We start from the raw sequence: 20000 nt of genomic DNA on the forward strand, positions 1-20000 counted from the left end.
ATTACACAGCACACGTACTCACACATAGCCGATGACACAGTCAAGCTGATACGCGGTAACCCCTTTGTGTATTTCTTTTGTTTTATTTGACAAATGGTGATTACAATGTCAACACATACAGTAGTGACAAGGATTGACAAGAACTAATATTGCACATAGAAACTAACATACTGCAGGTCGGGAAGGTTGGAACTGCAGGTCGGGAACGTTGGAACTGCAGGTCGGGAAGGTTGGAACTGCAGGTCGGGAAGGTTGGAACTGCAGGTCGGGGACGACTCCAAACTCCGCCATGACCAAGACCAAAGAGCTTTCGAAGGACACCAGGAAAAGTATTGTAGACCTACACCAGACTGGGAAGAGTGAATCTACAATAGGCAAGCAGCTTGGTGTGAAAAAAATCAACTGTGGGAGCAATCATCATCAGAAAATGGAAGACATACAAGACCACTGATGGTCTTTTGACCGTGGGGTCAAAATGATCATGAGAACGGTGAGCAAAGATCCCAGAACCACACGGGGGGGCCTGGTGAATGACACTATTGCCAGTAAGTTACTGGAATTACTGATCTACAGTATCTTTACTGTTGTGATGTTTTACAGTTCAACCACTTTACTGTAAACATATATTACAGTATAACAACAGCTTTACTGTAAATGTGGTTTACAGTTAGAAAGACTTACCGTGATTAAGTTTTATAGTATCACTGTACTGCAAATGTGGTTTATGGTATAACACTGTAATTGTGTACAGTATAATTTGTTTAGACTGTAATTGTGTTTTACAGCATATGAAATAATATTAACATTCATATTCGATATAAGAACATTTAAAACCCTCAGATGGTCATAGTCAAAAAAGGGACCCTTTTGGGTCCCCTTGGATTTTTGATTCTCAATATATCAGTCATTTTAAAGACTAGTTGCATGAAACTTGGCTAGGATGTGCATTTTAGCATTATTTTTAAAATTCATTGATCCCCTCTATGGTGTTGTGTATAGTAAAGGAGATTCACATAAGTGTTACCATCTGTGGTCCTCGTACCATTTTGGGTCCCATTGACTCCCATTATAATCACATATTTTCGATATACTGTAATCCTGACATGTGATAATTTTTTTCTCGTGAATACCTAATGGATCTAAGCCTCAGGCTTCAAAATAAAGGAAAAATATGTTTTGGATCCAATGAGCACAATATTAGGTACAGCACCACCATAGACATTTTCAGTGGTTTTGAATGCAGGACATGGTTATCTTATTATGCAAAATACATGACAATAAAACAGCTGACCACCATAAAATAGTCTCGATGTAGTGGAACTGATATAAGAGAGTGGTGTGAATGTGATTGAGAATATATTTATAATATATATTACGGGTTTCCCCCCAAAAAAAAATAAATAAATAAAAAATAAACAGGGGTTTTTATGACAATAAAGCCATAAAAAACCTAAAAATTATTAAAAAAATTATGAAAAACTTTATATCAGTGGATAGGTCTGAAGTTGTTTAAAAGATCTGATGTGAAAAAAAATGAAAAAAAATTCATAAAATCCATTGCTATATCACCTTTTGGATGGGGACCATTTTGGGTCCCGAGGACCATAAAAGGGTGTAAATTTGAAAAACTCTTATTGCTCCAAAAATAATAAAGTATCCAAATCAATTCTGTTATGAATTTTTTACCTATCCAAGGCTCTAATAACCTCATGCCAAGTAGTTCCATTTGCAACTCATTTTTTAAAAATATTGCATATTATGATTTTTTACCCCCCAAAAAACAGAGGTTTTTATGACAATAAAGCCATAAAAACCTAAAAATTATTAAAAAAAATTATGAAAAACTTTATATCAGTGGATAGGTCTGAAGTTGTTTAAAAGATCTGATGTGAAAAAAAATGAAAAAAAATTCATAAAATCCATTGCTATATCACCTTTTGGATGGGGACCATTTTGGGTCCCGAGGACCATAAAAGGGTGTAAATTCTGACGACCATCCATTAAGAACAATATGTACGTCTCCCACAGTGTGTGTCTGACAAGGTGATCAGCAACACAGGGGGCACCACAGGGGACTGTCCTCTCCCCCTTCCTCTTCACCCTCTACACCACAGACTTCAGCCACTGCACAGAGACCTGCCATCTTCAGAAGTTTTCTGATGACTCTGCGGTGGTTGGATGCATCAGCAGGGATGATGAGACAGAGTACCGGGCTGTGGTCGACTCCTTTGTCACGTGGTGTGAGCAGAATCATCTGCAGCTCAACGTGGCAAAGACCAAGGAACTGATCGTGGACTTCAGGAAGACCAGGAAACACTTGACCCCTGTTTCAATCCAGGGGGTCAGTGTTGACATTGTGGAGGACTATAAATACATTGGAGTACACATTGACAATAAACTGGACTGGGCTAAAAACACCACAGCACTTTACAGGAAGGGCCAGAGTCGTCTCTATTTTTTGAGGCGACTGAGGTCCTTCAACATCTGCCAGAAAATGCTGAGGATTTTCTATGAGTCTGTGGTGGCCAGTGCGATCCTCTATGCTGTTGCATGCTGGGGGAGCAGGCTGAGGGTCGCAGATGCCAACAGACTTAATAAACTGATCCGTAAGGCCAGCAATGTTGTGGGGATGGAGCTGGACTCCCTCAAGGTGGTGTCGGAGAGGCGGATGCTGTCCAAGATAAAGACAATGTTGGATAACACCTCCCACCCACTCCATGACATGTTGGTCAGTCACAGGAGCTCGTTCAGTGAGAGACTGAGATTACCGAAAAGCACCACTGAACGACACAGGAAATCATTCCTGCCTGTGGCCATCTCCCTGTACAACGCATCCACTTAACACACTGTTTGCTGCTACAACTACACATGTTTCTTTTCCAAATCATTATTTATAAGTGACTTATGTATGTATGTATGTATGTATGTATGTATGTATGTATGTATGTATGTATGTATATATATATATATTGTACTATTCTTAGTTAGCGTATTGTCTGTCTTGTCTTAATGTTGGTTTAAAATGGAGCACTGTAACAAAAAATAATTTCCCCCAGGGATCAATAAAGTATTCTGATTCTGATTTACAAAAAACAATATAATTCAATAAAGTAGTCTCAGAATAGTGAATTAAACCAACATTTATTGTTGATATTTTTTGTTGATATTTTTTTAACAAGAAAAACATTTTTCAACTGAATAAAAACAATGTCAATAACCAAAATAAATAGAAGCGTACATGAAAACTACACAGTCCTTCACCTTTCTGTGTCTGATTTTTTTAAGGAAAACAGTTTTTCATTCCACTAAAAACAGGACAAACCCACCAGCATGAACATTAAATAAACTATTACAATTGTAAAACAAAAATCATTTACAAAATATAATAATTATCAGTGGGTCCCAGGAAATAGAATGTGACATGGGATTTAGATTTCCGTTACCAGGATGGTCGGGTTCAGCGTAGTCTTTATCACCACCTGTCAAAGACACATCATCAATATTCATGTTTGCTCAGGTTATTCACTTGTTCACATCTGTCTGAGATCATTCATACTGTTGTATGGAGTGTACAGTATGTATATAATTATCAGCTATGTAAAAGATATTATCATCTCTGTATTCTTACCTAGTTGGAAGTCCTCCATTCAAACTCAGAGAGCCGCTGGAGGAAGGTGGTGATCTGAGGGCTGATGCTTGTAACCTTCCTCTTTACGACACGACCTGTCTTGCAGCTTGTACCAAGTTTTGCAGGGCATTTTGTTCCCATGTCTGGATTGATCCTCACAAAAGAACCTTTTAACGGAAAAAGGGCTGCTTTAATTTCAAAATTAAAACATACATTACAGCAATCACCTATATGTTTCTGCAACTGTAGTCAAGCTATCACATATATTTCATTCTTAAATGGTGTAAGCTTTAATGGTGTAAAGTATTTACCTCTGTATCATCTCCAGTGTGATGGACGCTGACTCCTGATACTCAAGGTTGAAAACGTAGTATGACGCAAAGAAGACAGCAAGGGTGCTGGTAAAGTCATGCATCTGCTCAGGCTCATAAAATACCTTGCCCTCCAAACTGATCATCCAGCGGCTTGCAGACATGAAATTATTCCCTAAAAACAGACAAGAGTCCAATAAGACAATGTGCTCACCCTTACAAATAAGGTTTCCACAAGAATGCTGGATAGCAGGCCTCACACTGTAAAAAAAAATAGAATCCACACGGTTTGCTGCTGTTTCTCTTATTATTTATTATGTCATGAAAATTATGATCAATTACAGGAAAAAACTGCCTAATGTTTTGGCATTTTGGCCTGTGCTGAAATGTTAGGCTGTTTTTTTTTCCTGTTGGTCATTGTGTATAATAAGAGAAACAGCAGCAAACTCTGTGTATTCTATTTTTATACAATATAAAACAGACAAACCCCTGTTAAGTAAGTTGTTGTGGGTACAAATACCACAATAATTACATAGATTTTTTACAAAAATATTACAAGAGGAAACTATTTATTTACCGAGCGCTTACCCTTGGTGTGATGGGTAAGGTCATCTCTCTCTCAACAGACATCTTGGTGGAAAAAGCCTTTAAACACAAACACTGAGGCTACATCACACTGTCAGCGCAGCCAGCAAGGGCAGGAGGACAGCAATGTACCACACTGGGCGGGAAAAGACAGAGAGACAATTGTTAATTTAACGTTGCATTTATTTAACCCTTGAAAAATATATTTACATAAGTAAATAAAAGAAAAAAAACACACAACCCATCTTTTCGAGAATAATTCAACTAATTGCTCTTTTGACCAACCTAACACAGACGTTACATGGTTTTCCTATGAAAAAGACCCTGGAAGACGTTGTATTAAAGGAAAAAAAAAACCATACTCCCCTTCCCACTTAAAAAATTAATAAATATTAAACTTAGGTTGGAGTTCCTCGCGCCACCAACCTAATGTCACATTAACTTTTTAATGTTGTGTACTGCAGCTCACACAAAATTAAATAAAGCAGGCTAACCTACATGAGCAAGCTCAAAACTGGATAAGATTGTTTTAGCAGTCTCTAAATTTCCAAAAAAGAAGTTGTCTTTCTTTATTCTCATTAAATGTGTATTTTTACCTGCTGCTTAGTCAAACTCTCTAAGTTTGTGCAGCTTCCCCGCTTGAAAGGGATTGATGCATCTACCACAGGTGTTTAACTGGGTTTCACTCAATGACCAGGCAGATCTTTTGTTTTTCCTTTTCTTTAATCTTCTTTTCGGCCACAGTCAGCCATAGGTGAAAACCCTTTAAATACAAACCAAAAAACCCAAATACAAATTATGTTTGTTATCACACATCTGCAAATATTGTAAACAATCCCAAACACATTTTCTTTTTTTCCTTTTTTTTTTAAACACATCAATGCAGTGCATAAGCTTTGTAGTACAATATTTGCTTGAGTATTTTTAAATGCTCAAATTACGTAATTCACTAACAATTGTACATACACCTTGAGAAATACTGCTTTCTATTAAAGTGCTAAATTAAATAATCAATCTGCATTAGAACTTGAGCAGTAACAATAGTATTTATAACCAGCTTCTCTTAACCATATGCAAGCATTAACAGTCTTCCATATGCAGACCAACAATAAACAATGTTTACGAGCGTGCCGCTCGTAAACAGGCGACCAACTCACGACACAGTGCTAATGCTACATGCTAGCGGCAGCCGCGATTCTTTAGCAACTCACTTCAAAGTCTTTTACCATAGTCAGCAACCATTCCCTTACCGGCTGCCTCCCTGGCTTTGTAGATACTTCAGTTCCACACAATATTCATGTTGGCGACAACTTATTGAAGGAATTATACTGGGCTTTTCCCGAAAGTGGCACCTTCCTATTGCTTCCCAGTTCGCCTTTCTTTTTCTTCCCGACAGAAACCCAGACACAAGATTAGTTCCGCCCTCCAGTCTGTCACGTTTACGTTTTCCCTCAGGGCTTCACCTCCTACTCGGTTTGACTTGACAGTCATAGAACAGAAGCGCAGGAGGACAATGCACCACACTCGGCGGGGAAAAAAAGACAAAGACTGTCGTTGCGCCTGTGTTCCTCGCCCCTCCCCGTGTAAAATATATATCTAAATATATATTCAAATAAGAAAAGAAAAAAAACACACACAACCTATTTTTTCCAGAATAATTCAGCTAATGTGCTATTTCGACCAAGCTAACACCGATTTTAAGCCCTCCCACACACACACAAACTATACATGCTCTTAAGAATTAATAAACGAATATGTTAGGGTAGGAGAGTCCTTTGCATTACCTTATGATGTCCCGTTTGCAGTTTCCACACAGAGGTCCAACAATAACAGGTGCAAAATCTTTTGTCCTCTCGAGAATATCGTAAGAGTGAAGAGTTAACGAAGTTGGCCTTTCCTCTCCTGTCAATCACTGGATCACAGGTCATGTCAGTCAGGATATGGAGTGGTGGTTGGTAGAGGTAGGTGGGTAGGCGGGGCCAGCATGCATTCAGTGTGTGTTTCACTACGTTGGGTTGACTAGTTCCCAGAAGAGTTCTGTACATGTTGCACGTTCAGTAAATGAGCAATTCAGTTACTGCTCGACTGAGAAGCCTCCGCCAAATTATTACAATATTCTCCACTGACTGAAGTTCGCCTTTGGCAACGCAGTGGCAAGCATTTGCAGCAGCTGTGCATGTGCATACAACTGCATGCAGCAGATTAGATGATCAGAATTCCTTACACACAGGCAAGTCCCGTAAAAAGTCAAAACCATAATACTTTCACTGGTATCATACTGACAAATGGCATAGGTTGGAGGAAAATCTGGAAATTGTTGACAGTGAAAGAGTTAAAATGTAATGCACTATTGCAACCAACCACTGAAAGAGTACAAAATACACAAACAGTATGATCATTCAAATCACATTGTGCTGCCACTGCTGGGGTGCGGTAGCTCCACCACCCCACTAGGGGGAGGAAGCGGGTTTGTGTATTCAAGTTTCTCTAGTAAAGGAAAAGTTCATGGAGTCTGGCCAAGTTGATACCAGCACACAAAATATTAGCTCTGAAGTTGGCTGTACTGGAGCATGAGAAATATATGCTTGTGTAACGATGTAAAAGAATGAATATGGTTTTGTTGTTGTTAAATTCCTGTTAAACTTGGGATCGCAACCATGGGTTTATTTTGGAACTTTTATTTTGAAAATCCGCAGCGGAAGTCTGCTACTGGTAAACGGGCTACCCCCCTGCCTATCGTTAGGAGCAATGAAGCTTTCGCTGTGGTAAGTCCTCTCCGTCCGCTCTCACAGAGCATGAGTTTAAAACATATTTTTTAAATCCTCATCCAGAGAGTTTTATTCACACAGCGCTGGAAAGAGAAGCTGACCAGGGGTTACACTTGTAAGTAGTGATGGGCAGATGAAGCCCCATGAAGCACTGAAGCTTTTCATCCAATTGGTTCACCCCAACGCGAAGCTTCATGAAGCTTCATTTGCTCTAGTAGGACACCTACTGGACGTAAAAATAATAGCTGGCATGAATTTGAAGAGTGTGGCATTTTGCACACAGCCTGTAAATGTCAACAACAAAAGGAGTGTGTAAAACATGTATATTGTAGTGATGGCAGTATACTGTGTATATTTATAGTGGCAGTATGGGAAATGATCATTTGGAAATGCTTGAAATGGAAATGATCATTTACTGTGAGGTGAGGTGTGGTTGGGGTGTGGACAGTAGTTGTGCTTTTGTAACGTTGAGGTATGGACAGCTACACACTGAGGCTTTGAGCCTCAGTCCTGCCTGTTCACATTTTATTCTGTAAAAACTAAATTTTCACTGCTTTTACGTCCTTTTTAGTGGGGAGAACATAGCTGGGATTTAATGATTTAACAAATCTTTTGAATCCTTTGTCCTCCACAATGCTAAATGGCTGGGAGTCCTCAATCACCATGCTGACCAGGTCTTCATCTATTTGAGATTGTTCTCCTGAGGAAAGACAATAAAGACAAAGCACAAATATAAATATCACACACGTAACTTATAACAGTTGTATAATATTGTTATATCATTTAGTAACATTACTGCATGCTATATTATCATTGCATTTGATGGCTCACCTGGTCTTGCTCCACAATCGGTGTTCCTCTTATTCTCATGCAAAGCTCTGTAGTGCCTAAGCATGGATGAGGTGTTGTTGTTATATCCCAGCTCCCTGGCACATAGCAAACACTTCTCCTTGTACAAAAGTCAAGACAGCTCAACATAAATTGTATTGCACCATCAGTATCATGAAAATACATCTTCTGTAGAAATTTACATACCTTGTTGGGAGGAATAAAATCAAAATGTTCCCACACAGGGGAGGACATCCTCCTCTTCTTAGCTGGCTCCATTCTCTCCTGACTTTCTCTCCTCACTCTCATAAACCTCCAAACGGTCTCCAAACTCTCTCTAACCGCAACTCTCCATCAAACACCCACATTTTGAATGAAGTCTGAGGGGTTTATATTGCTGTCATATCTCGCGGCAAAGTTCGAACCACTTCATGAACCAGTCACGTGGTACAGCCGGGCAGCGAGGCTTCGGACGTCATCATTTTCAGCTCCTCCCATAAATGAAGCAAGCCTCGATACGCGCTTTGCGGAAACGCCCCCTCCATTACTCGACACACGCTCCGAAGCCTCGATACAGAACGTCCCATCACTACTTGTAAGTACGATTATATTCTGTGTTCATGTTAAGCATGTGATGTAAAATGGGTTGTTGACTCTCATATTTGAAGCCGGCATGTTAGCTGCATTGCCGATGCTAATTCATTGTGTGTTAGCATCAAGCTAGCGGGATTTGGAGTTAACATGTTTTCATTTATTTGTCTTGGTTATACCAGCTATAGTTCAAGTTGCTAAGTCTTCAGTCTGTATTTTGTAATGTGAGAAATATATTATGTTCCAGATGTATGTTTTAATATGTTTTTCTTATGTCTCTCCTTTTGAAGAACTGTTTATCTATCTGCCAAACTGGAACGTACAGGGAGGGCCGAACACACATAATACAGTAGCTGCTAATGTGTTAACGGTAGGTATAACTACTATCGCAATTTTGTTTTAAAAAATACAGTAAGTAAATGTAAATAACCTTAATATACCCATAATGCAAAGCAATAATTAACTGTAGAAATGTTTTCAGGTAAGTTACTGGGCATTTTGTGGTATTTTACTGTGGAAAAAATACAGCAAAGGTTAACAGTGCACATTGTGAAAAAATTTCGTACTGTAGTTCTTTAAATCGGTTACAAACATAGATTTTAGATGGAAGGAGCAGGATTTTTGTCCCATGCTTGTATATCTATTTCACATTTAAGCAGCGTCCCCCAAGATTTTCTCAATTATGGCAGTTTATCCACAATTAGGGCATAAATTTATTACAACTGGAGAGACATGCTGACTGCATTACAGATTTACAATGTGGGAAATATAACATAACATAACATAACTCTCACCTCTGTATTGAAAGAAATGAAGCTCAACAGACCTGGCCTTGGAACTAGATGAAGCTGTCTGTCACGGCGGGGTGCACACCCGATGTGGAAACAGGACCCAAAGCAGATGATGACGAGGAGTAGTAAGTTTAAACAGAAAAGTGATCCTTTATTGAGATGACGGCAGGGAAAACCAAGAAACCAAAGCAAACTGTCAAAAACACTACGAAACAAAACACTAAGAGGTACTAAGACCTATAACTATAACTGTGGAAAACAGGCAAAGACGAAAACTAAGGCTAAGGTCAAAATAATAGAACCAGGCTAGATAGGGCAGAATGAACAGACGACCCAACAATGGCATGCAGAAAACAAAGGGCTTGAATATATAGATGACTTAATGAGGTTAAAATTGAACATATGTTATTCTGACAATGTGTTCTTCGTTCATATTCTGTCCTGTTATCCCTAATCACCCTAATGACAGGACATAAACATAATGTCCTGTCATTAGGGTGATTATATTTGGAGAGCATTTTCTCATTATCATTATAACAGCTGGGATCATTACGCCAAAATAAACAAATTACACATCCCACCGCAGTCAATTATGGGATGCATAATGTAGTCTGGCTGTGTATATGTATGTATGTATGTATCTAGTATAGATAAGAGGGCACTGTTGCCCAAAGGTAATGACTCATAATCAGAATCAGAATCAGAATGGGTTTATTGCCAGATGTTGAGGTTTACAACATTAGGAAATTGCTGCGGTGCTTCAGTGCAGACAATAAGAATTAAAGTGCTATGTAGAAAGAAAGATATGTGCATGAGATATACATGAGAATAAGAATTATGAGTGCTACGTAGAAAGATATATACATGAGTGCAGGTGGTGATCAGTGCCAAACATGAAATGATGAAGTGACACAGCGTAGGGTCATGTGTTAGTGGCGGGGACAATCATGTGGTAATTGTTCATGTGTCCAACAGCAGAGGGGAAGAAACTGTTCTTATGGCGAGACGTTCTGGTGCGAATGGACCGGAGCCTCCTGCCTGAGGGGAGCAGGTCAAACAGACTGTGTCCAGGGTGAGAAGGGTCAGCTGAGATCCGGGCTGCACGCCGCAGTGTCCTGGAGGTGTACAGGTCCTGCAGAGATGGGAGTCTGCAGCCAATCACCTTCTCAGCAGAGCGCACAACACGCTGCAGTCTCTGTTTGTCCCTGATAGTGGCTCCATATTATATGCATTACAACACTGAGTCCTTCCAGTGACGTGCATTTGATGTCATTATGCTTGGTGTTGATAGAAATACTGAAATCTCTCTAAGTGAAATATTATTGTGTCCCGGGTTATTATGCTTGAATAATTGCTCTGCGTCAGAACAACCAGCTGCTGCGAATGCAGCAGTAAAGAAAATATGTGTTTTTCCTTCAGTCCGATGGAGGATAAATCTTAGAAAGAGTAAAAAGCAGTTGAACGATAATTTGAAGAAAGAAAATCCAGATTCTACCAGTTTCAGGCTTTGATTTGCTCAGGGGCAGTTGACAGCAGATCGACAGGGCCTGGCTTCAGACACGGTCAGCGTGAAGCAGAGGCTCGTGTTGGAGGGGCGGGCTGAGTCCGTTTGAAGTGTGTCTGTGTAAAAATAGCCGCTCCAGCCGTTTTGCGCGCCCTGGCCAGGCATACCAACCTTGGAACCAGGTGTACCTACAGCCAGCTCGCAGGAGGGATCATGGGAAACAGTTTAGTTGCACATGGCACATCCAGGGCACAGCTACCTGCTGCACGTGCTTATCATCTCACCCACAGATGTGGGTGTGATGTGAACAGATGTTCACTGTGATATGTAAGACAGACATACAGTATCATAATATCGCAGCCTGTTTGCATTAAAACTCTCCTCTCACTGTCATTGGTTTAGCTTGAGGTTTTCAAACTGATAAGAAATAAATATACTGCTGTGATATAAGACAGACATACAGTGAGTGAGTCAGCCAAATACATAAAATTAAACATGGCTGATGTTATTCCAGGTACACACGTACCACAGACTTTTTAGGCATGTGTGAAAAGAGGTGTGCTCACTTCAGTCAATCAATCATACTATGTGTATTCTTCCCTTCGCTTCCCTCCAAGACATCTACAGGAAGCGGTGCCTGAGGAAAGCGGGGAGGATCATCAAGGACTCCAGTTACCCCAGCCATAAACTGTTCAGACTGCTTCCATCAGGAAGGAGGTTCTGCAGCATCCGGTCCCGTACCAGCAGACTGAGAGACAGCTTCTTCCACCAGGCCATCAGACTGCTGAACACGTCATAGACACCTCAGCTTCACTACTGGAACTTCAACATTATGCACTCCACACTGTATATAAATGCCACTTGTTTTGCACATATTCAACTCTGTATATTCTATATATTTTATTATTATTATTATTATTTTTTTATTATTTTTATTTATCTATTTTTTACTATTTAATTTGTAAAAATGTGTATACACACACACAGGAAAATATTTAGTATACACATCCAGAAATGCATACACTATTATATATTGTACATACAGTGGGGCAAAAAAGTATTTAGTCAGCCACCGATTGTGCCCCCACTTAAAATGATGACAGAGGTCAGTAATTCGCACCAGAGGTACACTTCAACTGTGAGAGACAGAATGTGAAAAAAAAAATCCATGAATCCACATGGTAGGATTTGTAAAGAATTTATTCGTAAATCAGGGTGGAAAATAAGTATTTGGTCAATAACAAAAATACAACTCAATACTTTGTAACATAACCTTTGTTGGCAATAACAGAGGTCAAACGTTTACTATAGGTCTTTACCAGGTTTGCACACACAGTAGCTGGTATTTTGGCCCATTCCTCCATGCAGATCTTCTCGAGAGCAAGCTCTTTGGTCTTGGCCATGGCGGAGTTTGGAGTCTGACTGTTTGAGGCTGTGGACAGGTGTCTTTTATACAGATGATGAGTTCAAACAGGTGCCATTCATACAGGTAACGAGTGGGGGACAGAAAAGCTTCTTACAGAAGACGTTACAGGTCTGTGAGAGCCAGAGATTTTCCTTGTTTGAGGTGACCAAATACTTATTTTCCACCCTAATTTACGAATAAATTCTTTACAAATCCTACCATGTGGATTCATGGATTTTTTTTCACATTCTGTCTCTCACAGTTGAAGTGTACCTCTGGTGCAAATTACTGACCTTTGTCATGATTTTAAGTGGGGGAACTTGCACAATCGGTGGCTGACTAAATACTTTTTTGCCCCACTGTATATTTATTAGTTTCAGGTTGGCCATTCTTGTATTTTGCTCGTTTGTGTTGTTGTGTTTGCACATCTCTGTTGCTTGTGGGGTTCGCACACAAGAATTTCACTCGCATGTGCTGTGCCAGTGTGCCTGCACATGTGATGTGACAATAAAAGTGATTTGATTTGATTTGATTTGATTATTCTTTGACAGACAACAGAGCACCAATCAGGCTCTCCAGGGAATCCCAAGTCAACAGGACCCTTCACCATCATACATCCCTCTTGCTGTAGGCTGTAGAATAGATCTGTAGCTTGGTCTCAAGAGCCGAACAAGAAATATTGTCATCAGTTATAGTCATGGTTGAATTGGGCTATAGCCTCTGTCCAGGTCCACCTAAAGCAACAGGTAAATCTCATCTCATTGTTATTCTTTCATCATTGCGCATGCTCACATAGTTTTCATCCTGGATTTTAACTGCTGATGAGTACTTAGTAACCATCAGTAACTCCCTTTCACACATATAGACTGTGTGGTGTCGGAATAACATACACGTTGAACCACAGACACATAAGGAACAATAGTCATTGCATCTTCAACACGACTAGTACCAGCTACAAGTTGTATTCAGTTGTATTATTTTTGTGTTATTTTCTCCCACGAATTTGCACATTTTTATTTTTGAAGAATTTGTGTTTTTGTAAGTTTTCTATTGCTAAAATCAGGTCAGTATCTGCAAATCTGAATTCAAGAATAAAGAATGACCAGAAACTCTGTGGTCAGGTATTCCAGATTTGCACACAGGTACTATAAACCTGAAGAAGGCCAGGCTACTGCTATGCAGAAGGGAACTGTAAGGACCTGATGGGAAAGGAGCAGTGTTAGACAAACAGCAGTCTGGTATCCAGGTTACACTAAAGGAAAGGGGTCGACAGGGACTGAGAGGCCCTGTTGTTAGAGGATGACTTCAAGTAGATCCTTTTGTTGAAGAGGATTACCCTTATTTCATTCCTGACCGATAACTACACTTATTATATTCCCGCAAATCACACGCATGCAGTTCTGCATGGTAGTGAAACCAAAGCACGTGCAAGGTTTCTGTGTCACAAAGACGCACATTTCAATAACAGACAGCTGCATGCCAAGGTGCTTCGGTGAAAACAAACACTCTGTGCCTTTCTGTTGGCGGAATCAAATTTACCTTGGACGGCAGCTGTTTAACTGGCGCCAACTTTACCACTTTTGTCACGAAAATCTTCAACATGGCTCAAAAAGAATACAAGTAGCAGCATTCTCCGCCTGCCTCTTTCTTGTATATGTGTCTGAAAGCCAGTGTTTGACTGTGTGAAGAGGCGAAAGGCCTACTGGTGGAAGGGGTGGACCTAGAGTGTGGAGTGTCTAGTATTCTCAGGGAATTTAAAGACGACTTCTTCAATTAGTTAGTATGTTTGGTATCAACAGTTTGGCCTCTGTATTTTTTATTTAAATGAGAGGAGACAGAGAGGTTAATGACAGCACTCTGACTTTGTTAAACAATAACTCAAGTCTGGAACCGAATAGTTTTCACTTAAATTCAATTCTGACAACATAGCACCAAATCACAACAGTTGCCTCAAGGTGCTTTATATGGTAAGGTAAAAGCCCTATAAAGACAAACCCTCAACAATCAAGCAAACACCTGTATGAGTGAATACCTGGCAACAGTGGGTATTGACAGTGGGAAGAAAGAAACCTTTTTAAACAGGAAGAAACCTCCACCAGCAAAACCAGGCCGAGGGAGGGCAGCCATCTGCTTTTCCAAAATAAAGTGATGTAGAAAAGTTAGGAATAGGAAAGCGTAAAAAGGCTGAGGCTTTCAAATTGTACATGAGCTGTCTAATGTCCATACAGAGCATTTTGGCTTTAAATGAAAAAGCTTAGTCGGTGGCTGAGCTTCAGCTCATCTTTATTGTCTAAACGTGAACAAGAAACAGAAAGTTTATTTGTTAGTAGTGGATAAACTTTATCATTTAACAACAGGTGTATGTTAAGTTTCACTGCTTTAACCTTGCGCATTTGTAGGTGAGTTATCTCAACTTTTTTCTCAAACAAGGCATTTCTCTCTCTCTCTCTCTCTCTCTCTCTCTCTCTCTCTCTCTCTCTATGCGGCGTACCAGGCGGCCTCTGCTGGTCGCGCGCCATAGAGCCTGCGTGAAAACGCAGGTATTTCAACTAGGAGGATCGGGTAATGCCATTAGGGCCACCCACGACAGGGGTAATGCCATTAGGGCCGCCCACGACAGGGGGGTGCGTTTTTAAAACGCCCCCCTGTGGCTGTATATTTTTTTACAGCGTGAGGAAAGCTTTGGCGTCGAGGCGCTTGTTTCCGCTTAACCCTTGTGCGCCCGCCTGTTCTCGGGGCGTGGGTCGTGGTGACCCCCCGAGGTGTGTGTGTGTGTGTGTGTGTGTGTGTGTGTGTGTGTGTGTGTGTGTGTGTGTGATGATGATGATGATGAGTGTGTGTGTGTGTGTGTGTGTGTGTGTGTGTGTGTGTGATGATGATGATGATCCTGATGATGGTGGTGGTGGCGATGGGGGGTCTTGGTAACCCCCTGGGGGGGGGGGGTATGTGTGTTTTATGATGATTAGGGTGGGGGTCCTAGCGACCCCCTCGGGCATATGTGATGATGATGATGATGATAGGTTTGGGGTCACTAGGACCCCCCCGGGGGGGCATATGTGATGATGATGATGATGATGATAGGTTTGGGGTCACTAGGACCCCCCCGGGGGGCATATGTGATGATGATGATGATGATGATAGGTTTGGGGTCACTAGGACCCCCCCGGGGGGGGGGGGGGGGGCATATGTGATGATGATGATGATGATGATGATAGGTTTGGGGTCACTAGGACCCCCCGGGGGCATATATTGTGATGATGATGATGATGATGATGATAGGGTGGGGTGGGGTGGGGTGGGGGGGGGGGGTCGCTAGGGGACCACCGTTGGGGCGCTTGTGTTATCACGGCGTCGGTGGCGTCCGGGGAGCGGCGTCGCGGGAAGAAGAAGAAGAAGAAGAAGCGGCGCAGTTGGGACAGTACGTGACGGCGCAGTTTGTACACACGTGCGCTCGGCACTCGCGGCACAGGATCTTGGTCTTGACGTCTTTGCTCCTGGGACACACGCGGCACCTGCGCCTCTTGACCGGAGAGGAGTCGGGTGGCGTAGCGTTGTTGTTAGAGGCTGCCTCGGCGGTAGCGCCTCGGGCCGCGACTCTGCCTCCTCCTCCTCCTCCCGGTCCTCGCGCTAAAGCCGCCCTGGCTTCGAGCATGGGGCGCGCGAGCGCTTTGCCCAGTCGCTCGAGGAAGAGCCGTCGTCTGTTGAGCTTGCCCGGCATCCAGTCGGGGTGAATTTCCCTCCACAGCACGAACGCGTTGTAGGCCGCCACGTCGACCATGTTGTGGAAAAGGGCCACGGGCCACCTGCGGGTCTTTCTCCTGCAGCTGTACGTGCTCACGACCTTGTCCAGGTTGTCCACTCCTCCCTTGGTGCGGTTGTAATGCAGCACCAAGGGCGGTTTCGCGCCGCTTCTGTTGCTGCTGCCGCCGCTGCTGTTGCTGCTGCTGTTGCTGATGCGGCGGCTAGGCCGGGACTCGGGGCCGGAGCGATGGTGGTAATAACGAGGAGCTGTGGTGAGGAGCAGCACGTTCTTGTTCTTCTTGGCCACGTAGGAGAGGATGATCGTGTCGGGCCCTCCTCCTCCTCGTCCTCCTCCTTCTCGTCCTCCTCTTCCTCCCCCTCGTTCCGCGGAGCCGCCGAGTACCACGGATTCGACGGAGCCCACGGCCCTGCCCTTGACGCAGCGCAGCTCTCTGGGGATCTCGGGTCTGTTCGACCGCAGAGTGCCCAGCACGGTGTGGCCTCTCTCGCGATAGAGCCTATCGGCGAGCTCGCGCGAGGTGAAAAAGTTGTCGCACGTGACGTTGCGTCCCGGAGTCAGTCCCTCGGTGAGGTCCACGACCACTCGAGTGGCCAGGTGCTTTTCGGGAGGGCCGCGCTTGTCGGGCTTGCCGGTGTAGACTTGCATCTTCCACGCGTAGCTGGAACGCGCGTCGCACGCCACCCATATCTTGATACCGTACCTGGCCGGCTTGCTGGGCATGTACTGTCTGAACGGACACCGTCCTGATGGATGGATGGAGAGAGAGAGAGAGAGAGAGAGAGAGAGAGAGAGAGATATGGGAAAGCGTGGGGGAGATTGGGGCAGAAACGCAAGGAGAAGACATTCAATTCAATTCAATTTTATTTATATAGCGCCAAATCACAACAAAAGTCGCCTCAAGGCGCTTCATAGATACAAAGACATAAAGAGTCATAGACTTCATAGCTTCATAGCTTCATAGACATAAAGACATAAAGAGTCATAGACTTCATAGCTTCATAGCTTCATAGACATAAAGACATAAAGAGTCATAGACTTCATAGCTTCATAGCTTCATAGACATAAAGAGTCATGCGAAAGCAGCACAAACGCGGAACCCAACACGAGTATGCAACAGAGCAGCGAGCTAGCCCGTTTTCGTCATTCCCGCTCCTATTCCTCCTCTCTTCCCCCAGTCACACACACACACACACACCACATAGTACGTACGTACCTCTGAACGGCACCAGTCTCTCGTCGACGGTGACCTCCGGTCCCGGGCGGTACATGGCGGGCAACCTCGCGCACCACTCGTCCCACACGGCTCTGATGGGGGCCAGTTTGTCGTAGCAGCTATCGCCCTCGCCCTCGCCTTCGCCTCGCCCGGCCCTTCTGGTCTCCCTGTCGTCGAAGCGCAGCGCGCTCGAGTAGGCTCGAAAGGTCTTGAGCGGCATCGTGGCTCTGAACACGGACCTGCCGCTCTCGGCGTCCCACAGGCTCTCGCAGGCCTCTCCCCGACACCTGTACACGCCGGCGAGCACGAGCAGCCCCAGGTAGGCTCGGAACTCGACGCGGCCCATGGGCTTCCATCCGTCGATGGCGGGCCTGCGCCTGCCCGCTTCCAGGTTGGTCATGGCGATCACCGAGTCCTCTATCTCCGGCGGGAAGTAGGCCATGAACGCGGAGGCCTCGTCTCGCGCCGCCGCCACGGCCTCTTCGGTGGGGCCTCGTCCCGGCGGGTCGAGGTCGTCGTCTTCTTCTTCTTCTTCTTCTTCTTCTAATTCTTCTTCTTCTTCTTCTTCTTCTTCTTCATAGTCTTTGTCTTCTTCATCGTCATCGTTATACTCATCAGCGAGGACGTCTTCTTCTTCTTCTTCTTCATCATCATTGGCGAGGATGTCTTCTTTTTCTTCTTCTTCTTCTTCTTCTTCATAGTCTTTGTCTTTGTCTTCTTCTTCTTCTTTTTCTTCTTCTTCTTCTTCTTCTTCATCATTGGCGAGGATGTCTTCTTTTTCTTCTTCTTCTTCTTCTTCTTCATAGTCTTTGTCTTTGTCTTCTTCTTCTTCTTCTTTTTCTTCTTCTTCTTCTTTTTCTTTTTCTTCTTCTTCATAGTCTTTGTCTTCTTCTTTTTCTTCTTCATCATCATCATCATCATCATCGGCGAGGACGTCTTCTTCTTCTTCTTCTTCTTCTTCTTCCTCTTCTTCTTCTTCTTCTTCTTCATAGTCTTTGTCTTCTTCGTCATCGTCGTAGTCGTAATCGTCGGCTACATCAGCGTCGCGAGTTTCACCGACAGCGCCGCGGCCGCGATCGCGCCCAGGATCATGAACGCCACCTGCAGCGCGGCCGGCGTCGTCCTCTTGCCAAATCTCCCGAGTCCCCCGCCCCGGTGGGTCGGCGCCTGCTTCTTCTTCCTCTCCCTCTCGGCGGTTCGACTCGCCTTGCGAGCCGCCGTCCTGGCAGAGTTGCGACGCCATTTCGTAACCGCGATCGTCTTCCTCGCAACTACCCACCCCATCGTTTTCGTCCTCCTGATCCTCCGAGTGGCTCTCCTCCTCCTCGTCGTCTGCGAGCGTTCGGGCCGTCGGGTCGTCGTTGTCGTCCCCCTCGGCCTCTTGCTCCTCTTCCTTGCTCTCGTCCTCCTCCAAGTTCTCCTGTAGCTGCTGCTGCTGCTGCTGCTGCCGCTGCTGCCGCTGCTGCCGCTGCTGCCGCTGCTCTTGGTCTTCCTCGACCCCTAGCCCTCGATAGCGAAACGTGGCCGGTCGCAACAACGGAGCCACCGGAGCCGACCACGCAGCGTACGCCAAATGCGATGGCGATGGCGACGGTGATGGTGAGCGGGAGGAGGAGGATGAGGAGGAGGAGGAGGACACCGCTGGCGATTGCGATCCGCCTGTACCACCGACCTTAGTGCTCTTTGGCTCCCACGGTCTAGTGCGTGACATTATCTTCTTCTTCTTCTTCTTCTTCTTCGTGTTCTTCTGCTTTCGCCGGGGTGTTTCTCGACCACCTTTTTACAAGACTTTATATCTCTCTCTCTCTCTCTCTCTCTCTCTCTCTCTCTCCCCAATCCCATCCCATCCCATCCCCATCCCATCGGGGGGGATCTCGCGACCCCAACCTCCTCCCTCCCTCCCTCCCTCCCTCGGCGGGGGACCCGCATCCCCCGAGCCCGCCCTCCCATCCCATCCCATCCCCATCCCATCGGGGGGGGATCTCGCGACCCCAACCTCCTCCCTCCCTCCCTCCCTCCGCGGGGGACCCGCATCCCCCGACCCCGCCATCCCATCCTATCCCATCCCATCCCATCCCATCGGGGGGGATCTCGCGACCACAACCTCCTCCCTCCCTCGGCGGGGGACCCGCATCCCCCGAGCCCGCCCTCCTATCCCATCCCCATCCCATCGGGGGGGGGGGGGATCTCGCGACCCCAACCTCCTCCCTCCCTCCCTCCGCGGGGGACCCGCATCCCCCGACCCCGCCGCTCTCCCCCTGGCGGGTGCATCAGGGTTAAACCTTCAGCAGCGTTGGAACATGAAAACTCGAGGGATGAGGGGAGCGTGCCAAGCTCCATCGACAGCGCAGAAGGAGTTCGAGGATGACATCATGATTCTGTGAAAGCACAGGAACCAGAAGCTATGGTGGTGATAACAGCAGTTTCCTATGAACTGCTGGGATCATAACAGCAGTAAGACAACCCTGCACCCTTTCCACAGAGGTGTTTTCTGCAGAGTATGGACAATGAAGGAGTCATAAATATCCCCCTCACAGGACGAAGGCCTGAAGTGAGGTAATGGGAGGCCATAAAACTAGAGTGCTGAGAGGTCTGCAACTTTGGAAATAGCTG

At 44.5% G+C, this 20000-nt stretch overlaps 1 protein-coding gene and 3 long non-coding RNA genes across 6 annotated transcripts; 1 reads left to right on the forward strand and 3 right to left on the reverse strand.

Annotated features, from left to right (window-relative positions):
• Positions 1 to 3122: 3122 nt before the first annotated feature.
• Positions 3123 to 6458, reverse strand: LOC113014796 (uncharacterized). Of its 3 annotated transcripts, none has more exons than XR_013905827.1 (6): positions 6309 to 6458; positions 5121 to 5287; positions 4528 to 4660; positions 3940 to 4114; positions 3629 to 3795; positions 3123 to 3479 (listed from the first exon to the last, which is right to left on the reverse strand). It is a non-coding gene; the product is annotated as an uncharacterized LOC113014796 (long non-coding RNA). The 3 variants fall into 3 exon arrangements; XR_013905828.1 differs by lacking the exon at positions 6309 to 6458 and adding an exon at positions 5736 to 6201; XR_013905826.1 differs by lacking the exon at positions 6309 to 6458 and adding an exon at positions 5775 to 6191.
• Positions 6459 to 7132: 674 nt separating this feature from the next.
• Positions 7133 to 12938, forward strand: LOC113014615 (uncharacterized). The gene is made up of 4 exons (XR_013905835.1): positions 7133 to 7407; positions 9002 to 9081; positions 9520 to 9627; positions 11624 to 12938. It is a non-coding gene; the product is annotated as an uncharacterized LOC113014615 (long non-coding RNA).
• LOC145425214 (uncharacterized) lies at positions 7804 to 8660 on the reverse strand. Its single transcript, XR_013905881.1, has 2 exons — positions 8124 to 8660; positions 7804 to 7992 (listed from the first exon to the last, which is right to left on the reverse strand). It is a non-coding gene; the product is annotated as an uncharacterized LOC145425214 (long non-coding RNA).
• Positions 12939 to 15754: 2816 nt separating the features above from the next.
• Positions 15755 to 19176, reverse strand: LOC113015265 (uncharacterized). The gene is made up of 3 exons (XM_080294850.1): positions 17388 to 19176; positions 16556 to 16917; positions 15755 to 16447 (listed from the first exon to the last, which is right to left on the reverse strand). Exons 1-3 carry the CDS (start codon positions 19096 to 19098, stop codon positions 15755 to 15757), a joined length of 2766 nt encoding a protein of 921 aa, XP_080150976.1. The 5' UTR covers positions 19099 to 19176.
• Between the last annotated feature and the right edge of the window lie 824 nt (positions 19177 to 20000).

The sequence above is a fragment of the Astatotilapia calliptera genome, chromosome 3 (genome assembly GCF_964374335.1).
Source record: "Astatotilapia calliptera chromosome 3, fAstCal68.1, whole genome shotgun sequence".
NCBI lineage: Eukaryota > Metazoa > Chordata > Actinopteri > Cichliformes > Cichlidae > Astatotilapia > Astatotilapia calliptera.